The sequence below is a fragment of the Neopelma chrysocephalum genome, unplaced genomic scaffold (assembly GCF_003984885.1).
Source record: "Neopelma chrysocephalum unplaced genomic scaffold, ASM398488v2 Primary Assembly neopelma1_382, whole genome shotgun sequence".
NCBI classification, from domain to species: domain Eukaryota; kingdom Metazoa; phylum Chordata; class Aves; order Passeriformes; family Pipridae; genus Neopelma; species Neopelma chrysocephalum.
Window position 1 is genome coordinate 1,808,930 of NW_020898046.1, and position 18,172 is coordinate 1,827,101.

At 43.2% G+C, this 18,172-nt stretch overlaps 1 protein-coding gene across 7 annotated transcripts in view; it reads right to left on the reverse strand.

Annotated features, from left to right (window-relative positions):
- Positions 1–16,785, reverse strand: part of PDLIM5 (PDZ and LIM domain 5) — a 126,299-nt gene extending 109,514 nt beyond the window's left edge. For 5 of the 7 annotated variants that reach the window (XM_027706544.1, XM_027706543.1, XM_027706541.1 and 2 more), the window contains exons 1-2: positions 14,608–14,714; positions 13,792–13,927 (exon numbers count right to left, since the gene is read on the reverse strand). In XM_027706544.1, coding sequence (XP_027562345.1) covers positions 13,792–13,887 — 96 coding nt within the window. In that variant the 5' untranslated portion in view covers positions 13,888–13,927; positions 14,608–14,714. Of the gene's footprint in view, positions 1–13,791; positions 13,928–14,607; positions 14,715–15,507; positions 15,615–16,676 lie in introns of those variants that run through there. The other 2 variants (XM_027706540.1, XM_027706539.1) reach the window with 2 other exon arrangements.
- Positions 16,786–18,172: the final 1,387 nt, after the last annotated feature.

The following is an 18,172-nucleotide window of genomic DNA, read 5'->3' on the forward strand; positions in this document are numbered from 1 at the left end:
CTGCGCTCTCATGAATCAAAATCGCCTGAAGCTGCTGAGTGAAGAAAGCCGCTTGCATTGCCATGAACCTGGGAGAGCAGCAGGGACCTTGTAGCAGGCCCCGAAAGACAGACCCACACACAGGGCAACAAGAAACTGAAACACATAGTTGAGTCAGTTGAGACTGAAGACCAGAAGCCACCTGTAGACCCATTTTGTCACCTCATATGCAACACCAGCCGCAGAATTTTCCCTGAAGAAGCTAGCAGTGGTTTTGAGCTTGAAACACAAAGCATGCATATGCTGCTAATGATGTCTATGCTTGTTCAGGAATCCAGTGGTACCCAAGTGCTCACAAAAGAGCATAAAAGAACAGCTTGTTTCTTGATGCTGGAGCTTTTCCTGCAACTGTACCAATTACGCAAAAACTGCCATACAGCCCTGCTTTTCCGATTAAACAGAAACACACTGCTGTACACAATAAAGCCAGGACATACTACACTCTGGCAAGGATTGGCACAGTAAGGAAAAATGGGAAGAAAAAGGATGGTTGCAGACTTACAGTGCAGTACTAATGCAATTCAAAACAGAGGCAAGCTATTCCTGTAACTACTTACACCATCTGCTATAGAGTCCAAAGTTCTTACCACTTGTCACTTGGAGCTCTCTGACAAACAGAGAGTTTTGTAAGTTTTTTAGTTTGGTAATGTTTTTTTGATACCTAGTTTTTATTATTCCCTTTATTCCTATCCTATCATATTCTTTTTGAATCCTAAACTCTGTTAATGCCACAAGTAATAATGGTTCCTGAACTGCACTTCACTTGAATAACTAACAGCAAAAACTCCTGCCAGACTTATTTCAGCAGTTAGAGAGAGGTTCTCAGGCTATGAAAAGCAAGGGCAAAAACTTGAAGGCAGTACAAATTGTGTACTTGCAAAACTACCTTCCTCTTTCTGCTAAAAGAAAAACAGGCGACAAACTGACAGACTCAAACCTATTTGGCAGAAACTCAAAAAAATGGCACTAGAAAACCAACTATGGTTCAATGTGAGTGGTTAGCTATCTTAAATGCTGAAGTGAGATATTTCCTAATTGGTAATGCCCATTGTTACGCACTATGTTTCCTAGAATTGATACTAATATTACATGAATGTCATTGCATTTAAGTCTAAATTATTTGCATGCTGCTCCTCTCAAAGTATGCTTCTCCTGAAGCACAGCAGTTACCCATTCCACAAAGATCATGTTTATCCCCTTATTCTGGATAATATTTTTTTCATGAGGGATTCCCTCTTGTGAGGCCTCACCTCTCCCCCATATGCAGCCCCTCTCCAAGTTTTCAAGGTAATGAGTCCATGCTGGAGGATAGAAAGCAACAAAAGTCAGAAAGTAGGAATGAGAGAGTTACTGAGCTAATCAAACAGGCATAGATTAGGATATACAATAAAAAAACACGTATGCAGTTGTGACAGAGGAGGCATTCAGAGTTACCAGAAGCACTGGAGGTACTCCATCCTGTTGATGAGGTCAGGAACCAGTTGATGTCAATGGCTACAGCATCCAAAATTGTGTACTTACACCCATGTGTCTCCATCACTGTGCCAAAAGTGTGCCTTGCATTTGCAAGGAGGAAGCAGGGGGAGAAAACCCCAGCAGTTTAGCCTTCTGCAACAGTAGGAGGTTACAAAGTAAAGCATCAACACCAATTGGTTTGCCCTAAATCCTTTCTTTGACTACTGTAATCAGAGCTTCCTGTGAGCAATTTCCAGTTATTTCATCCCACACCATCCAGGACAGTTATAAAATGGTCTGGGCTATCAACTGCAACTGCTGCAGTTTTCATCAGGTCAGGTATCAAAACAAATTAATGTAATTTGAAGTTTTAATAATCAGCAGTTTCTACACTTTAAAGTTCAAGTGTATATGTGTCAATGGAAGAAAATACTCCCACAGAGCAGCTATTCAACTGGTCAGAGAGTATCACATTCCCTCTGACATAAGAGGGATAGTGATACTTTCATCCAGAGAGATATTGCAAGAATTCAAACCTCCAAGCTTTAAGTGCACACCTCAAGGAAACCATCTAGAATTGCATTTCTAGACAGATACACAAAATTTATTTTCAGTCAAAAAAGCCTACTCATCTATATTTTGTTCATAAGCTCAATTATTTTAGTAAGTGGTTCAGGAGCAATAGTTTTACCAAGCTACACAGGAAAAGGACCTTCTCTGAGGTACTAAGCTGTAGCTTAAGAGTGCAGTAATTGCATACTGCAAAGAGAGAGAAGGGGATAGAGAATCTCTACAGCATTTCCAGACCACGGAGTAGTAAAGCCCACACACACTTAATATGCAAAGTCTCCTTATCTCCAAATGCTACTACACCACTTGATGTTAGCCCTATAGTTTTAGTGATGAAGACTGACTGGCCAGTCAAAGGTCTGTTACTGTTTGAGCTCTCAGGATGTCATACAAACTTCTCCACTAGTCAGGTCTCTTATGGCTGTCAATCACTGGCTAATACATCTTTGAGAGAAAGTAGAAAGTTATCTGGGAAAGGTCAGTTGTCTCCTCCAAGCAAGTCAATGCTTCTTTCCTTCTAGTAACAGTCTGAAGACCAAAAACTGCAGGGTGCTGAGAGGTAATGTGCATGAACACAGATTGAGCCTTAAGCAAGAGTCATCTTATGGAAACAACCTGTATGCCTAAAATTACACTTCTGCTCAAGTGTTTTTGCAGTGCCAAGGCTTGGGTTCTCAGCATTTACAGGATTACACTCAATCTGCACAACACCAAATTAACTTAATTTAAAAATTGAATATGCTCTCAAAGGAGATTCATGTAAACCCCTGCTACAATGACTTTTGCTTATAGCCAGTTCTCAAAATACAACAGCTGAAAAGTGGAGAGAATAGACTCTATTCGTAGCTGACAAAAGCCATAATTTAATAAGCATTCAGTGACAGTTTTCACAGCTTAGTATGCTGACAGACATCTCCTAGCAAGTCTGGCTTCACAACTTCTAGCCTGTACTGTCCCCAGGTATCTGCCCCCACCATTGTGACAGCAGCCCCAGCTCCCACCACCAAGCCTGTTGGGCTGAGTGAACCCCTGCTGCACCAGTCCCACCTACTGTCCCTGCTTAGGGCATGATGGAGGAAGAGTTCCATCTGTGAAGCTGGCCTTAAGCTCCATCATGAAGATGCAAGGTTTTCTTCTGACAACCTTCTTCAGCCAGTGATTACTACTGTTTAAAGTCTTGCAAGCCTTCCATTTCCCTAAGTAAAAGCATTAGGCATTAAGTAAAGAAAATTAGAGCAGCACAGAAGGCATTGCTTAGATACACAAGCAAGTTGAAGACAAACAATCCCATTAGTCTACCACTCCATGTCTTTCACAATGCTATGCTATGTCTAGAACCACAAAGAGAAGGGGTAGAAATCATTGTCAAAGGAGACACACATTACCCCCACCAAAAAAACAAAACAAACCCATATCCCCCATCAATTTTGAACTCTTACATCACAGGAAAGAACAAAAAGTTTTGCTTACCAGCAGCATTGGACTCAGAACTACACCTGGCTTGTCATGCATAAGACACACATTGTAAAGAAAAAACTCTAATAGCAGATGTACTATAAACTTTGAGACTGAGCTGCTCTGCCTGGCAGAGGAAGCATTTACACAGCAAAGCTGTCCTGTTCGATTTTTTTTCAAGGGTACTGAACAAAATGTTATACAGATAGAGTTTCCATAAAGGTGATAGAATCTTTTTTAATAATAGAAATACATCTTTATGTGCATTTTTTACATTTGCAGCTTTTTGCCTTTGCCCTATAGAATTCTGTTTCAAAAATCTCAAATGGTATTGCTACCAGTACATCACCACACTTAATCCAGGCTTAGGATCTAAATCACTAGTCACGCCTTCAAAAGAACTATGAAATAATTAACACAAAATAAAAGTTTCTGTTGCCTTTCCATGGTAAGTTCTTCACATTGTTCTATTACTTACTAGGGAAAAAACTAGATACCGTGTTAGGTCATTCCTTAATATAGACCAGGATAAGTCAAACTTCTTTCATATCCAGTTAACATGCAAACCATTTGACCTTTCCAACAGGACTACTAGAGACCTGGCAAGATCCACATTTTAGCCTATGGGACTTCACACAAGGCATTACATTTTACTTTAGGGCTTTGCTACAGCCACAGCTGACAGCAGTTGCAAGAGTTCATATGTTAAAATACTTTCAACTGTCTCTTGCTTTTACTTTACTAAGCTTAACTGTTTAAGCTGAAGTTTCCATTGAAAGACTAATTCAAAATGAGACGGTAACTATAAAACTAATCCAAAGTGGAAAAATATTATGGACTATTCTACTTGAAATTTTCTAGCCTACAACTCTCTGTGCTCTGTGGCTGCTTATTCAGTAGTTTTGGTGTAAAGTATAGTTTATTCCATTGGTGCAGCACTTACTAATCTGCTTTGAGGGTGTGCATCACAATACAGCCATCAACTTATAGGATGCTATTTTGTCCCCCTTTTACCTCTCTACTTGGGACAGCATACCCGAGAGACTACATAAAACTGCCCTGGTGTCTTGAAGTGACAAAAGATGAAAAGCTACCATGTGGGGGACACCACCCATTAAGTGACAGTGTTGAAAGGTGAGTGATGAATGAAGCAGATAAACTGGAAGAGACGGAGGGAACTCATGTCAACTCTTCTAAGAACAGATAGCACATCTCTGCAAATTCAGCTTGGGGACCTTGCATAGTAAGGGAACCTGCAGAGGTACTTCTGTCATATTTTCACTACTGTTACTGGGCTGAAGACTTGAGTCATTCAAAGACTCGTGTAACACTGGCCTTAGCAGTGGCCTCCTTTCCTTTTGTCTTTATTCTTGTAACAGCCACCTCTAAAAGTAAACATACTTGATGGAACAATGGGCTGAGGTCAACTGTATGAGGTTCAACAGGGTCAAGTGCTGGGTTCTACACTTGGGTCACAACTATCCCATGTAGTGCTACAGGCCAGGGACAGAGTGGCTGGAGAGCAGCCAGGCAGAAAAGGACCTGGGGGTGCTGGTCAACAGCAGCTGAATATGAGCCAGCAGTGTGCCCAGGTAGCCAAGAAGGCCAATGGCATCCTGACTTGTATCAGGAATAGTGTGGCCAGTAGGATTAGGGAAGGGTTTGTCCCCCCATACTCATCACTGGTGAGGCCACATCTTGAGTCCTGTGTTCAGTTTTGGGCCCCTCACTACAAGAAAGATATTAAGATGCTAGAGCGTGTCCGGAGAAGGGCAACGGAGCTGGTGAAGGGTCTGGAGCACAAGTCTTATGAGGAGCAGCTGAGGGAGCTGGGGTTGTTTAGCCTGGAGAAAGGAGCCTTAGGGGGACCTTATTGCTCTCTACAGCTACCTGAAAGGAGGCTGTAGCGAGATGAGGGTCAGCTTCTTCTCCAAACAAACAAGCTATAGAACAAGAGGAAATGGCCTCAAGTTGCACCAGGAGAGGTTTACACTGGATATTAGGAAAAAATTCTTCACCAAAGGGGTTATCAAGCATTGAAACAGGCTGCCCAGGAAAGCGGTTGAGTCACCATTCCTGGAGATATTTAAAAGACGTGTAGATGTGGACACGTCTACATGGTTTAGTGGGGACTTGGCAGTGCTGGCTTAACAGTTGGATTTGATGATCCTATAGGTCTTTTCCAACCTAAATGATTCTATTCCTCATATTTGTTGAAACAAATCTCAGCCTCAATTTTCATTCTTTATGATCACTGGCAGGAAGAATATCACCTTTCCCGTATTTCTACTGCCTTAGTCATATGAGACAGTTTTCTCTCACACTTTCCCTTATATTGATAACATGAAATCTATTCTTAAAAAGTCAAAACAAACTAAAAAAAAAAAAATCCCACAATGTTATCTCCTGGCTTCATACCAAAGCCAAACAAACAAACCTTTCAACACCATGTCTCTTCTCACAATGCCTTTTGATAGCCATCGGCCAATGAATAATGAGAAAAACAGTTACACTAAAAATAGCATCTCCAAATGGTGGGGAAGTCGACAGAAGCTGTCAGGCCTCCAGGGCCAGATACTTGCAAAGAAAACATGCCTAATTTTTTTGCAGTTACTATTCAATAAATGGTCCTGCTTTTTGGCCTCTGGAAGGACTGCCAATTTTGCATCTGCTCTGAACATCTAATCAGAGTTTATTTTTTCACTACATCTGTCTTTGAGAAATGGATCTTGCAAACAAATACTTTAGTTTTTCCATCATGAAATATTTAGCTTGTACTCCTCATACTGTAACTAAACTGTCACTTATAAGGGGAAAAAGAGGAACCAGCATTTTTTAATGTGAAAAGAATGTGCTCACACATCACATCAGATATCCCTCAGCTACAAGCTCTTTGGTTCCTTTTTCTCCTGGTACAGCCAGCTTCACTTTTGCGGGAATGACATCAGTAGAGGAACTATTTTTTAAAAGTTAGCTTCCTACTCAGTCTGAGGAGGCTGTCTGACAAATAAGGTCAGAAATAGACAAGATGCAGACACTTTCCTTACGCCTCCTCTTCCCCACGCCCTCCCTTCTTCCCAAGCACACTCCAGTGCTGGTCTGTCTTGCTTTAAACTGCATAGCAGAATATACAAGGGAAGGAAAACAAATGGTATGGGGAAACATAGCCCTTTTCCCAATTTTCAGCACAGGGAGGTTTAACAGGAGTGGGAAAAGAAGCAATTGGGAAATTACATCCATAGCAACTCATCTCTCTTTCCACCTTCAAATTAAACCGAGGTGCTCTCTAAAGGGGACTGTTGCCTGTGGGCAACTCTGCAAACTCCAAAGCACTAACTATCACTCTTAGGACTTTTAGAACACTTGCTCATATTAAGCCACTTGTGCAGCTGGGAGCTTTTTAATTATCCAGAGAAAAACCTCTGCTCCTTCAGGACTAAATACAGAGAGGACACAGACTTTGGCACTGGTAGCTCATTTGTCATTCTCAGTGTATTTTTCAGTAAACCACATCTTGTAAACAGAATTAAACAGACCAGAATAACACTTCTTGCTTGGTGTCTTAGCAAATCCCATTCATTTCATAAGCACTAATAGCTCCAGTAAAATAGAGCATTTGCTGCCCTAGGAGCAGCATCAATGGGTAAGTGCTGCACCATCCGACAGTATCTCTGACCCTGTGTCAACGAAGTTACAGAATTACAGAACGGTTGGGGTTAGAAGGGATGTCTGGAGATCCTAGTTCAATCCTGCTACTACAGCAGGTTCACTTAAGCAGGTAGCACAGGATTGCGTCCAGGTGGGTTTTGAATATTTCTAGAGATGGAGACTCCACAACCTCTCTGGGCAGCCAGTTTAAGTGCTCTGTCACCCTTGAAGTAAAGAAGATTTTTCTGATATTCAGATGGACCTGCCTGTGTTTCAGTTTGTGCCAGTTGTTCCTTGTCCTGGGCACTCCTGAAAAGAGTCTGACACCCATCCTCTTGACACCTACCCTTAAAATATGTCTTCTCCAAGCTGAACAGGTCCAGCTCTCCCAGACTTTCCTCATAAAAGAGATGTTCCAGTCCCCTACTCATCTTCACAGCCCTCCATTGGAGTCTCTCCAGTAGTTCCTTACCTTTCTTGTACTAAGGAGCCCAGAACTGGACACAATACTACAGATGCAGCCTCACCAGGGCTCAGTAGAGGAGCAGGATCACCTCCCTCTTCCTAACGCACCCCAGGACACCACTGGCCACCTTAGCCACAAGAACACACTGCTGGCTCATGGACAGGTTGTTGTATACCAGGACTTCCAGGTCCTTCTCTGCAGAGCTGCCTTCCAGCAGGTCAGCCCCCAGCCTGTGCTGGTGTAGGGGGTTATTCTTCCCCAGATGTAGGACCCTTCATTTGCCTTTGATGAACTTCATTAGGTTCCTCTCTGCCCAACTCTCCAGCCTATCCAGGTCTCACTGAATGGCAGCACAGCACTCTGGGGTATCAAACAGTCTTCCCAGTTTTGTATCATCAGCAAACTTGCTGAAGGCACTCTGTCCTTTCATCCAGGTCACTGATGAATAAGTTTAGCAGGATTGGATCCAGTACTGACCCCTAGGGAACACCGCTAACTACAGGCCTCTAACTGGACTCTGTACCACTGATCTCTGGGCTCTGCCATTCAGCCAGTTCTCAACCCACCTCAGTTGCCGTAGTGGAATACGATTTCAGCTGTATTTTGTGCAGACCATCACAAATACAGCTGTATTTTATGCAAACTCAGTAACAAACCAAAGCAGCACAGCAATGCCATCAACTGCCAGTTAGGGCTTAGTTAGTAGCTCTTGGTAGCTTCCAGGATGAAGCAAAAGTTACTGACACAATTATCACTGGTCAGGCCAGCAGTTGTTCTAGTGTTTCTCTCTTATTTCACATGCCTGCTTGAAAGACAATTTCCCCAGCCCCCCATTATAATGACTTTTTTCATACTTACACAAAACTTGATTTTACTGGAAACGACACATAATTCACACAAACACAAGAGCAAGAGACTCAGTCAGACTCTAGTCAGTCAAAGCTGACATGCCCTAGGTCCATTCAAAGCATCATTTTCCTTTATTCTCTTCTCACTATTTTCACAGATGTTAATGACTTTAAACAGCTTGCTTGGAAATATCAAGAAAGCCAGTGACCAAACCCCTGAATAAGCAAATACAGTGCAAAACCAATCACAGATGCTTTATCCATGTGGACAGCTTTCTGGGTAACCATGTACGTACATGGGCAAGAGGGAAAGCAGAGGAGACAACTCCTCTGCTAGTGACCTCCTGACACCAGCATAAAGAATGTCAGCAAGCTCATGTGGGATGAATATTGAGCAGCTGATGTGTTGTACTTTTATTCCTACTTCATCTCAAGGTGGGCTGCTCTTCCACCTACTCCATGGGTGTACTGCTTGCTGACAAATTTATTATGATGAGTCTTCCATCAGCTATAAGATTGCAACTTCAACACAGAAAAACGTACCTGAAACAGCTGAAATAATGAAAATTGAAAGCATGTAAAAATAAGGGGTTATTTGTAAGGGGGAGAGTAGTGGTTGTTTGTTTTGGGTTTTTTGAAGAAGCAAAGTGACCAGAGAAGCAGAAAGAAGTGTCTGGGGTGGGGGGGGGGGGGGGCAGGGAACACACTGAAAGAAGTTGCAGTAGAAAAACTGAGCTGTCAGTCAGGCTAAGCATTTCAACATGACTGTATTCCATTTAATTCCTACAGGAGGAAAAAAATAGAGAAACACCTTCTGAAGGACAATAGCTAGAGTTGCCTATTTTGAAGGAGAATAACTAGAAGATTCAACAAGAAAGTAACTTTAAAGTACAAGAAAAAATCCTAGGTATTTGCATTAGGTGGGAAAGTATACTGCATATAGGTTACATTACTATTTAAACTATAGCTTTGTTTTAGTATTTCCTTGTTTCTAGTGGTAAACTTTGCCATAAAACAGAGAGAAGCACCATTTAGAGACTTTACCACAAAAATTTGGATAAGCTACAAACATATCAAGGACACATTTGGAACAAATATCCAAACCTCTCACAGATCATCCCAACATAATGAATATATCACCAATACCAAACACTCTTTATTTCAATCTGCAGAGGACAGAAGTTTTGACAATTCTAATGCTAGTCATGCTTACTAAGTTTATTCTGGTTATGTTAATTAAGCATTGGGAACTAACCAAGTCCCAAAAAATTAAAGCAACCATAACGTTAATCCAAACTATAATGAAGTGTGGATAGTTTTAAAAGCTACTGCGTTGCACCTAAATAACACAGACCATGTTGTAGATACCATTGACCCCAAATTCTGTAAATGCAATATTTAGCAAGCCCAAGAGCTACTTCAAGAATCCTGCCTAGTAGTATGTATGGAGTACCTTATTTCCAAAACTGCATTTCTTTTTTTTTTCTACTGAATGAGAATAAACTCTTGTGCAAACAAATCTAGGAGGCGAAGTGTAGACCAACGTTAGTCCCAAACTGAACATATCCCATGTCAGTAGGATTTATCCAAGACCATAAACCTACGTGGATATCACCAGATCCACTACTATTGGCAATCATGACCAAAAGTCTTTTTTTGACCCATCTGATGTTTAGCAGAATATCCTGAAACTTGGAAATAAATTTTGTTTAAAATAATTGAGAAACAAGGAGGACCCATGATGTAATTCTTGCAGTGTAGCCAACACTCAGTGTTGGGACAATGTGTCTCAAATCTACCAGATAGAGGTGAAGATGTCTATTAAGTAGCTGACTTTTAAGCCGTCTGTGTTATTCAGAAGCAGTCCATTCATTCATGTGACAACATGACAAATGTCATTTCACATGACTACGTAAATTACAGGGAAAAAGTCTGAATCTTAATCATTTCCTACAATGGTTACTTTACAGCTAGCAAATCATAAACCTTGCATGTCAGCAATTTGTTCTTGTCTGCTCTAGCTTTCCTTTTTTTTTTTTTTTTTTTTGTTTTTGCATCACAGCATAGGTCTTTAAGAAATGAGGAGAACAGTTGCTTCTTTAACACAAACCACCATGTGGAAAAAGTGAGAGCGGCAACTCAGAATAATCTAAGTTTGCATACCTTGGCTCTAGTAATTTCTACCTTCTTCACTGTGAGCTAAGTGCTCACAGTTTGCAATCTCTCCTTATACAAGTACCACCTCAGAATTAACTACCTGGAAGCCCTACAGTACAATCACTTGCAGTGGCCTGAGCCACTTTAACACTTGGCTGTTAATAAACCTCAACCCACCCTTTATTCCTGATGACTTTCAGAGCAACTTCCTTCCCTCCAGCCCTTCTTTCACGAGAGCCATACCGTCCATCACACTCCCATCACTGCTCCCATACTGCTTCACCCTGGTGAAGTCCAGCCAGATAGTAACAAGTACCACCTGCATTTGTGTTGTACTGATATATACACACTAACTGTATATATTTCATATATGTACATGTAACTGTGTGTATATATAGTATACACTGACACTGATAAAACTGTACTAAATATAAGGCTATATCCCCACCAACACATGTATCCCTTACCGTGAAATGTGCCCAGCTGTTAAAGTATACAGAGTAACTTTAAAGCAGGCAGACAGCTCCAGCAATTGATTGACATAGCCCTGCAATAACTGCTGCTATTGGTTATGATGTTGCAACTAGTCTGCAATATAACAGCTTATGAAAAAATCAAATGTTACTGGTACCCTTGCACTACTGTTACTCTGTTACACATTGGCTAACCATAAGAATTTCATCTGAGAGCACAAAACAGGTTCCTTTTTCTTTACAGAGGGAACAAGGAATGCGCCCATTTAAACTGCATCCTGTACAAAGTCAAATAACTGACTAAAAACTTTCTCCAAGGAACCATGAGATCTTAATTTGTTCAAATCATCAGGGAAGAGATTAACTTTTCAGATAAACAGCTTTAGAAACCAGCGTATTATCTGTGCTTCATAAACTATACTTTATTTAAACTTAATTTCAAAAGTTTAAACTAAAGCAGGAAATTAGCCCTCAGTAACCCAGCCAGATTCATCTTCAGCATCTAGAGGACAAATTAAAAACAAAACAAAACCAAATAGTCCTCTTTGCCAAGGAACATAATTCTGCTGTCTCATTACTGTTTTGCTAAAATAATTTAATTAGCAGCCTTCGGATACAGGAAGGAATTTATGCTACATCAGGAAAAGAAGGGCTTGTGGGGGGGGTGAATTGTACACACTGTTCTAGCATACCAGGAACATGGTGTTGAATTCTTCCAGCTACCGGGCCAAAGCTGGACTGGCATGCCAGAACTAAGCACTTTTTTGATCCAAAGTAAGGGAGGGGGGGGATTAAAAAAAAAAAAAAAAGGCACCAGGCAGTCTAACACCTGAGGAGCAGTGCCAAGGTATAGTAAGTGAATTGGATATTGTGCTTCCCCCACCCGTGCACAAATTAAAGTTCCAAAACCACACTGGTCCCCATCTTTCATTATGTTCTGCTCTTGTGGGCACTGACATTTGTCATTCGGGAATCCCATAACTGAGGCTTTTATAGGTAGCTATTTAGGCCAATTCCCCCAGGCTACTCCATGCAACAGCATATTTGATTCCTGCAATAAAGTTGTAGTCTAGGCTAATTTCAACATATGTTTCCTCTTTTAGATGGGAAGCCTGCTTACAGCAGGACTGCACTCTAGATCTCCAGAACAACAGAGGCCTCTACAAAAAAGTATTACCCTTTCCTGAAACTGGTTGTTTAGTATGGCTTACTGCCTGTAGTGCTTAATTTCTAGTCAGTATCACACACAAGGACGCTCTGCAGACAAGGTCCTATGCTTTTGCAAATCTTTGTCATGAAAGCCCTTCTGCCATCAAATCAGAAGAGAGCTATCTGCACACCCAGTTCAAATTTCTCATTAGTGTACGAGTAACAGCTACTCAACAAGAAACTGAGTTACAGTTCAGCTTGAAAGTCCCTGGAATTCAGGAATAAACTGCTTCTCAACCACTTTTTGTCTCAGATATCAACTGTGCTCATCTGTACAGAGGCATTTCTGCAGCTCTCCAGTCCATTTCAGCCATATAAAAAGAATTCTGCAGAGCCAAACTGTATTTTATCCTCACCAACATAATCCATGTGTGGATAGGATAAGCCAAGTCTAAATGAACTGGCAGAGTTTGTATCGCTAGTTAAGATTAGCTAAAAATATCGCCATGATGCATAAACCCAAATAGAAACCTGCTCCATCTACCAGAGCAGTATCAATTCTGCAGTCCCAACAGGTGTAAAAAATAATTCATCTTTGTCACTAAACTACACGAATATGTAGGAGGAAGAGAGCTGTTGACAGAGAAGGGGCATTTGTACACAAATTCAAATTTAAAGGCGTCAGGGTACAGAGCCATCAGAAGCCAGTTTCTTCACCCAGAGATTTCCAATGATCCAAGAAGCTCAATACTATAAAGTTTATCCCTACATTTTACGTGCAAAGTGCTTCAGCCTTCTGAGAAAGGCTTTGAAACTCAGCCCACACTGAAAGACAAGCCTTCCCTGAAAACACAGTTTTAAAGTAGGAAACTAGTTAGACAGTGCCTGGGTACAAGGATCATATTTGTTTTGACTTAGTTCCTCAAATCCTTTGAATACCAGTTCAGAGCACATACTCTATAAAACACTCATGAGAAACTGGCACGTTCACTCAGGCACATATTGATGAACTGCTATTTACAACTACTGTCATTTAAGTACCTTTTTATTGCGAAGAGTAGGATTTGTAACAACAGACACAGAAGATCCTCAAGCAGCTAAGAGCTGCTGAACAAACAAGGGCAATAAAAGTGATTTTTTTCCCACTGCTTCCCATTTGAACACCACAGCCTCAGCTCTGCACAGTAAATTGCTTGCTTCCTGTCAGCCTCCAACTCCTGCATCTCTGTTTTCTGGATGGGAGCAGGGAAGGCAATTCAAGGGTAGTTTCTTTGGTTTGTTGCATAAACAAATGCAGATAAAACAACCATTTCAAATGAACCAGTCCTTCTTAGGATAATTTTCTTGGAGCCTTCATACAATAAAGATTTATTTTCCCAGCTCAAACCCCTCCTCCGACCCCCAACAGTCCTTCATGCCACCGGGCAAGTTGAGCCCCAGTCTCTGTAATTAATGGCTTTGTTTGAAGGTTGTGGGTTTGCCACAGCATAACAGATACCCAACATGCAGCAAAAGAAGTGAATGCACTTACTCGAGAAATAGACAGAGGGACATTGAAATCCTTGCCCCCTTGAAGTCTGAAACCCCAGGGAGCCGGCCCAACCAAAGACACGCTGTAGTTGCTCATGATGTTTAGTATTCAAGGACCAAATCCAAGGAACTGATGCCTGCAGAAGAGGATTAGAGTTTTAATTTAATGACGATAAAAACAAAAGGTACTGTTTGCCATTTTGAAAGCTCTCTTTTTTTGGCTGTATTCCCCTCCCCCAAAATCAGCCAAAAATCCTACACCAGGTCTGTCATTGTGCTTTTATTCCTCACATGTTTTCCTCCATAGGAAGAAACATAACTAGGGAATCGGGTAATATGGACTTGGAGAACTTACACTGCCAAAATATTTGACAACTACTTCTTAGTAACAAAACAGTGTGTGTGGTGAAACTCACACAACATTAAAGCTCATCTTAAAAAAAAGTCAATATGGAGAGAAGCATGAATTGATATATCCCTTAAACCCGAGTATGGAAGACATTAGCACTACTGGCATATTCATTTCTAACAAAATTAATATCATATGCTGCCATGTCATCAGCTCAAAGCTTATTTCTAAATACAACAAAGTCAAAGCATCCCGACTTTGAAGTTAATCAGAAGAAAATAAAATCCCTGTGAGTTTTTTATTTTTATAGCATAGCTTCAAGTGGTAGAACAATGTCACAGACAAAACAGATATTAAAAGCAACCCTCAAATGAAAGCTGTGAACTAAAGCAAAGTATCCACAGCCACAACTCAGTGCTAAGCAAAACCCATACATCTCCCTCTTTACAAATGTGGGCAACAAATTACCTTTAAAAGGCAACCGAGGCACTTAATTGCTGTTCAGCGTCAAAGATAAGGGCTTCAGTTTCACCTCAGATAAGCGATGTTACAATGACATCTTAGGTAGTGGATGCCGTCTATTTTTGTATAGTTGAAGCCAGGCAGGAGCACACCAGGGCGGGCTGGTGTAAGACTACACCGGGGCACAGCCAGATTCCATACTCGTATAGGGACATTTAAGGTGGACCTTCAGTCAAGCAGCAGCGAGTTGGCTGCAAACCCCACCAAACTCTTCAAAGCCCGGTTTTAGCTGTTCATACACTGCGGGGGGGGGGGGGGGGAGGGCTGCGTTAGTTTTTTTTAGGTTCTCAAACACAGCCCACCCTCAAGGACCACGAGAGCAGGACTGTCGCACAGCCCCTGCCGGCACAGGGATGTCATTCCCCAAGAAAGCCACCCATAACACACCTTTCTGGGTACACCTCCAATAGCAGCAGAAATCCACACTTCTCAGAGTTGGTTCTAAATCAAACAGTGAACTTTATTCACACCGACGGCCACTCAGGTAACCAGAGCAAGGCTGCTGGCATTGGGCAGTACCAGATACATATTAGGAATCAGAATTTGGAGCTTGTAACAGAGGTGCCTGTGTACCTGGGCCATTCCCAACCTGCCCCTGCCTGTTGGCATCCAGCAAAGGGGTAGTTCTGACCCCAGGCACTGACTCAACACACCACTGAGCTCTCATGTGGCTAAAGAGGAAGAAAAGTCCCCACCAAGTTTGAGATAGGATATTTAGGGGGCTTGCTCACCACTAAAATGAGAACTAAGTTTTTTAATTGCCCTGTGCAAGGAACTACTGTAAAAAGAGGATTTAAATTAGTCACAGATTTCTTTCTGCATAAGAATACAAATACTTTTCACTACCTTTAAATGAAATCCACTGCAGTGACAGGTCACTGTAAACTATGAGACTGCAGAAAAGCAAACCACATCTAGTGACCAGCACACATGCAGTTGTTCAGCACAGGCAGAAGGCTGAAACGAAAGCACTCATTTGTTTGTTTGGGTTTTGCTTGTTTGTTTGTTTTAAACTGAGTAACAGCTAGTTACAATTACAGACCTAGAAAAGAAATTGAATTATATTGGGAAATGATACTGTTCTTTTGCATTTGTGGCAACTAGATATAGGAGACTGCATGCTGAAATACCGTTCATCACTCTCAGCATCACTCATTTTTCCTTTCTCATCCCCTTAATTCTGGCATGTCTGCATCTCTAGGCTTACAGATACACCAGGAAGGAGCAGCAGACAAAGAAGATCCATTCAAAGTTTTATTTAACTAATTTCTTAAAATATGTCAGAGCAACAGCAAAGAGAAAACACTTCAACCCACCTACCCCGCTTCACGTGGGGAGCATTGTGAAAACACACCAGCTAAGGGTCAAATTGTGCAACTCTCCTTTAGATGATCAAACGTTCAGTGGATCTACTTCTGGAAGGGTGAATTTCAAAACCCAGGCAGAAACGCCGGCCTGCACCACTGCCGGACAGGGCACAGAGCAGCAGGGACGCAGCAGTGCCCAGCGGGGCTCTCCGCCCCCCCCCGGGAAAAGTAGCTGAGGGGTAGCGCTAGCACAAGCTCCCGTACTCCGCGGCACCTCCTTTGCGCAGCTCGCCGGAACGAGTTGCCCTAGGGCCACCTAGGCAGGGGGGACCAGACACCCCACCCCACACCCCCTAGCGCGCTCGGTCTCGGTTCCAGGCACTCCAGAGGCACCTCGGCGTGCAGCCCCACCTGTGCCACAAAGCCCGGGGACCGCGGCACACCAGAGCCCCATGCCCGAGCAGCCCTGGGGGGACCGCAGCGCGCTCGGCTCAGGGCAAGGAGTCCCACGGGTGTCCGGCAGCCCCGCCGGGCGCTCCGCAGCCGCGACCGACTTCGCGCCCCCGCTTACAAAAAAAAAAAAAAAAAAAAAAAAAAAAAGAAAATAAGCACCGTGAAGCTTTAAAAACCGCGTCCAGCCTACCGACTTTTTGCCCAATCCCCCCTTCCCCCATCCCCTGTTTTTTGCCGCCCCCGGCAGTCACTCACCCGGCGGTGAGGCACAGCGCAGAGCGGCGAGGACACCCGAAGCGCGTCTCGTCTGGCAGGCGGCAGCTCCGTCCCCCCGGTCTTGTTTTCACTTCCGTCTCCCGCCGCTCCTCCCCTGGCCCGGCCCGGCCCAGCCCTGCCCGGCAGACACGGGATGGGACGGGACGGCGGAGCGGGGCAGGGGCCGGAAAGGCTCAGGGGCGACGTTCCCCGCTTTTATTGGGTTTTGGTTTTTTGATAGTAAAACGCTCGCTTTCACCCAGCTTTGCTTTACACACAAGTAGCTCAAGGCGCACCTGTGAAACGCAAGGGCGAGCGGGAAGGGGCTGATCCCCGTGTGCCGCTCCAGCTCCTGCCCCGAGGGAAGGGGCTGCTGTGCCGGGCAGAGAGGGGGGAAGCTGCTAGGGCAGCCTGCAGCAGAGCAGGAGACCTTGCAGAAAGACGGAGTTTGGTTTATTTAATGGGGAGTAATGTGAGGGCTGACAGGGATGTACTTGCCTCCTGAGTGCATCAAAGTGGGGAATAGCAGCGAGGCAGAAGAGCTGTTCAAGTTAACAAAAAACGCTGGCACAAGAACAAACGGGTATAGAGTAGCCATGGATAAATTCAGCTCAGAAATTAGAGGGGATCTGCCAGCAAGGAGGAAAGGAAGGTTTCTGGCACAGCCTCTCCGTAGGAGCGAGTGCAAGAATTGAAACGGGTTCTAAACTGATGCTTGATCAGATTAGGTTATACAACTGTTTATTTAACACAGAGACAGTCCATTTGGCAATCTGCAAGCCTGAAGCAGGGCAAGCTGGCTGGGAGAGCATGCTGCTGGGCTTGCCAGTGCCAGCCACTTTGCAAGAAGTGGGAACTGGGCGAAGATGAAGCGACAGCACTTCTGTGTCATGTTCAGCTGCACCTCACGGCTAGGTGAGGCTTAAGGTTCCTGCTGTACTTCATGTGCGTCAGAAATCATTACAAGTAAAAACGGCTGTGAAAAAAATGTGCATGTGGTTAACAGTACCATTAGTAGTACCATTCAAAGGATTTCAGTCCCCTCTGCAAGCATGGATTTACTGGGGAGAAGTGCAGGAAGAAGCTTTAAATTCTATTTATCACCAGCCAACACAACACACAGTCCTCATAATGGATGGCCCTGCCATTCCCCCTTGGCCCAAAAGCACTGTCCCTTGCTCGCTTTGTCACCTGCCCAGCTGAGAGGCTGTGTTTGGCCCTGCTGTGCCCATTTCACAGGCTAACCTGAGTGGGAGCCCTCAGACTGGAGGTTATGCTGGGTTAGGAGACACATGCCCTAGGTGCCTGGGTGTGCATGAAACCAGGTCATGTCCAGTCCTCTGAACCCTAGTTACGTCAACCATTACAAGGGTATTTTAACATTGTCCCACCTCATTGTGTGTCTTCTAAGTTGCCGTGACTAGGACAAATGCATCTCAAACAGTATCTCAAAAATAAAAGCATCTAAACCCCACACTGCTGTAGCTGAACCACTC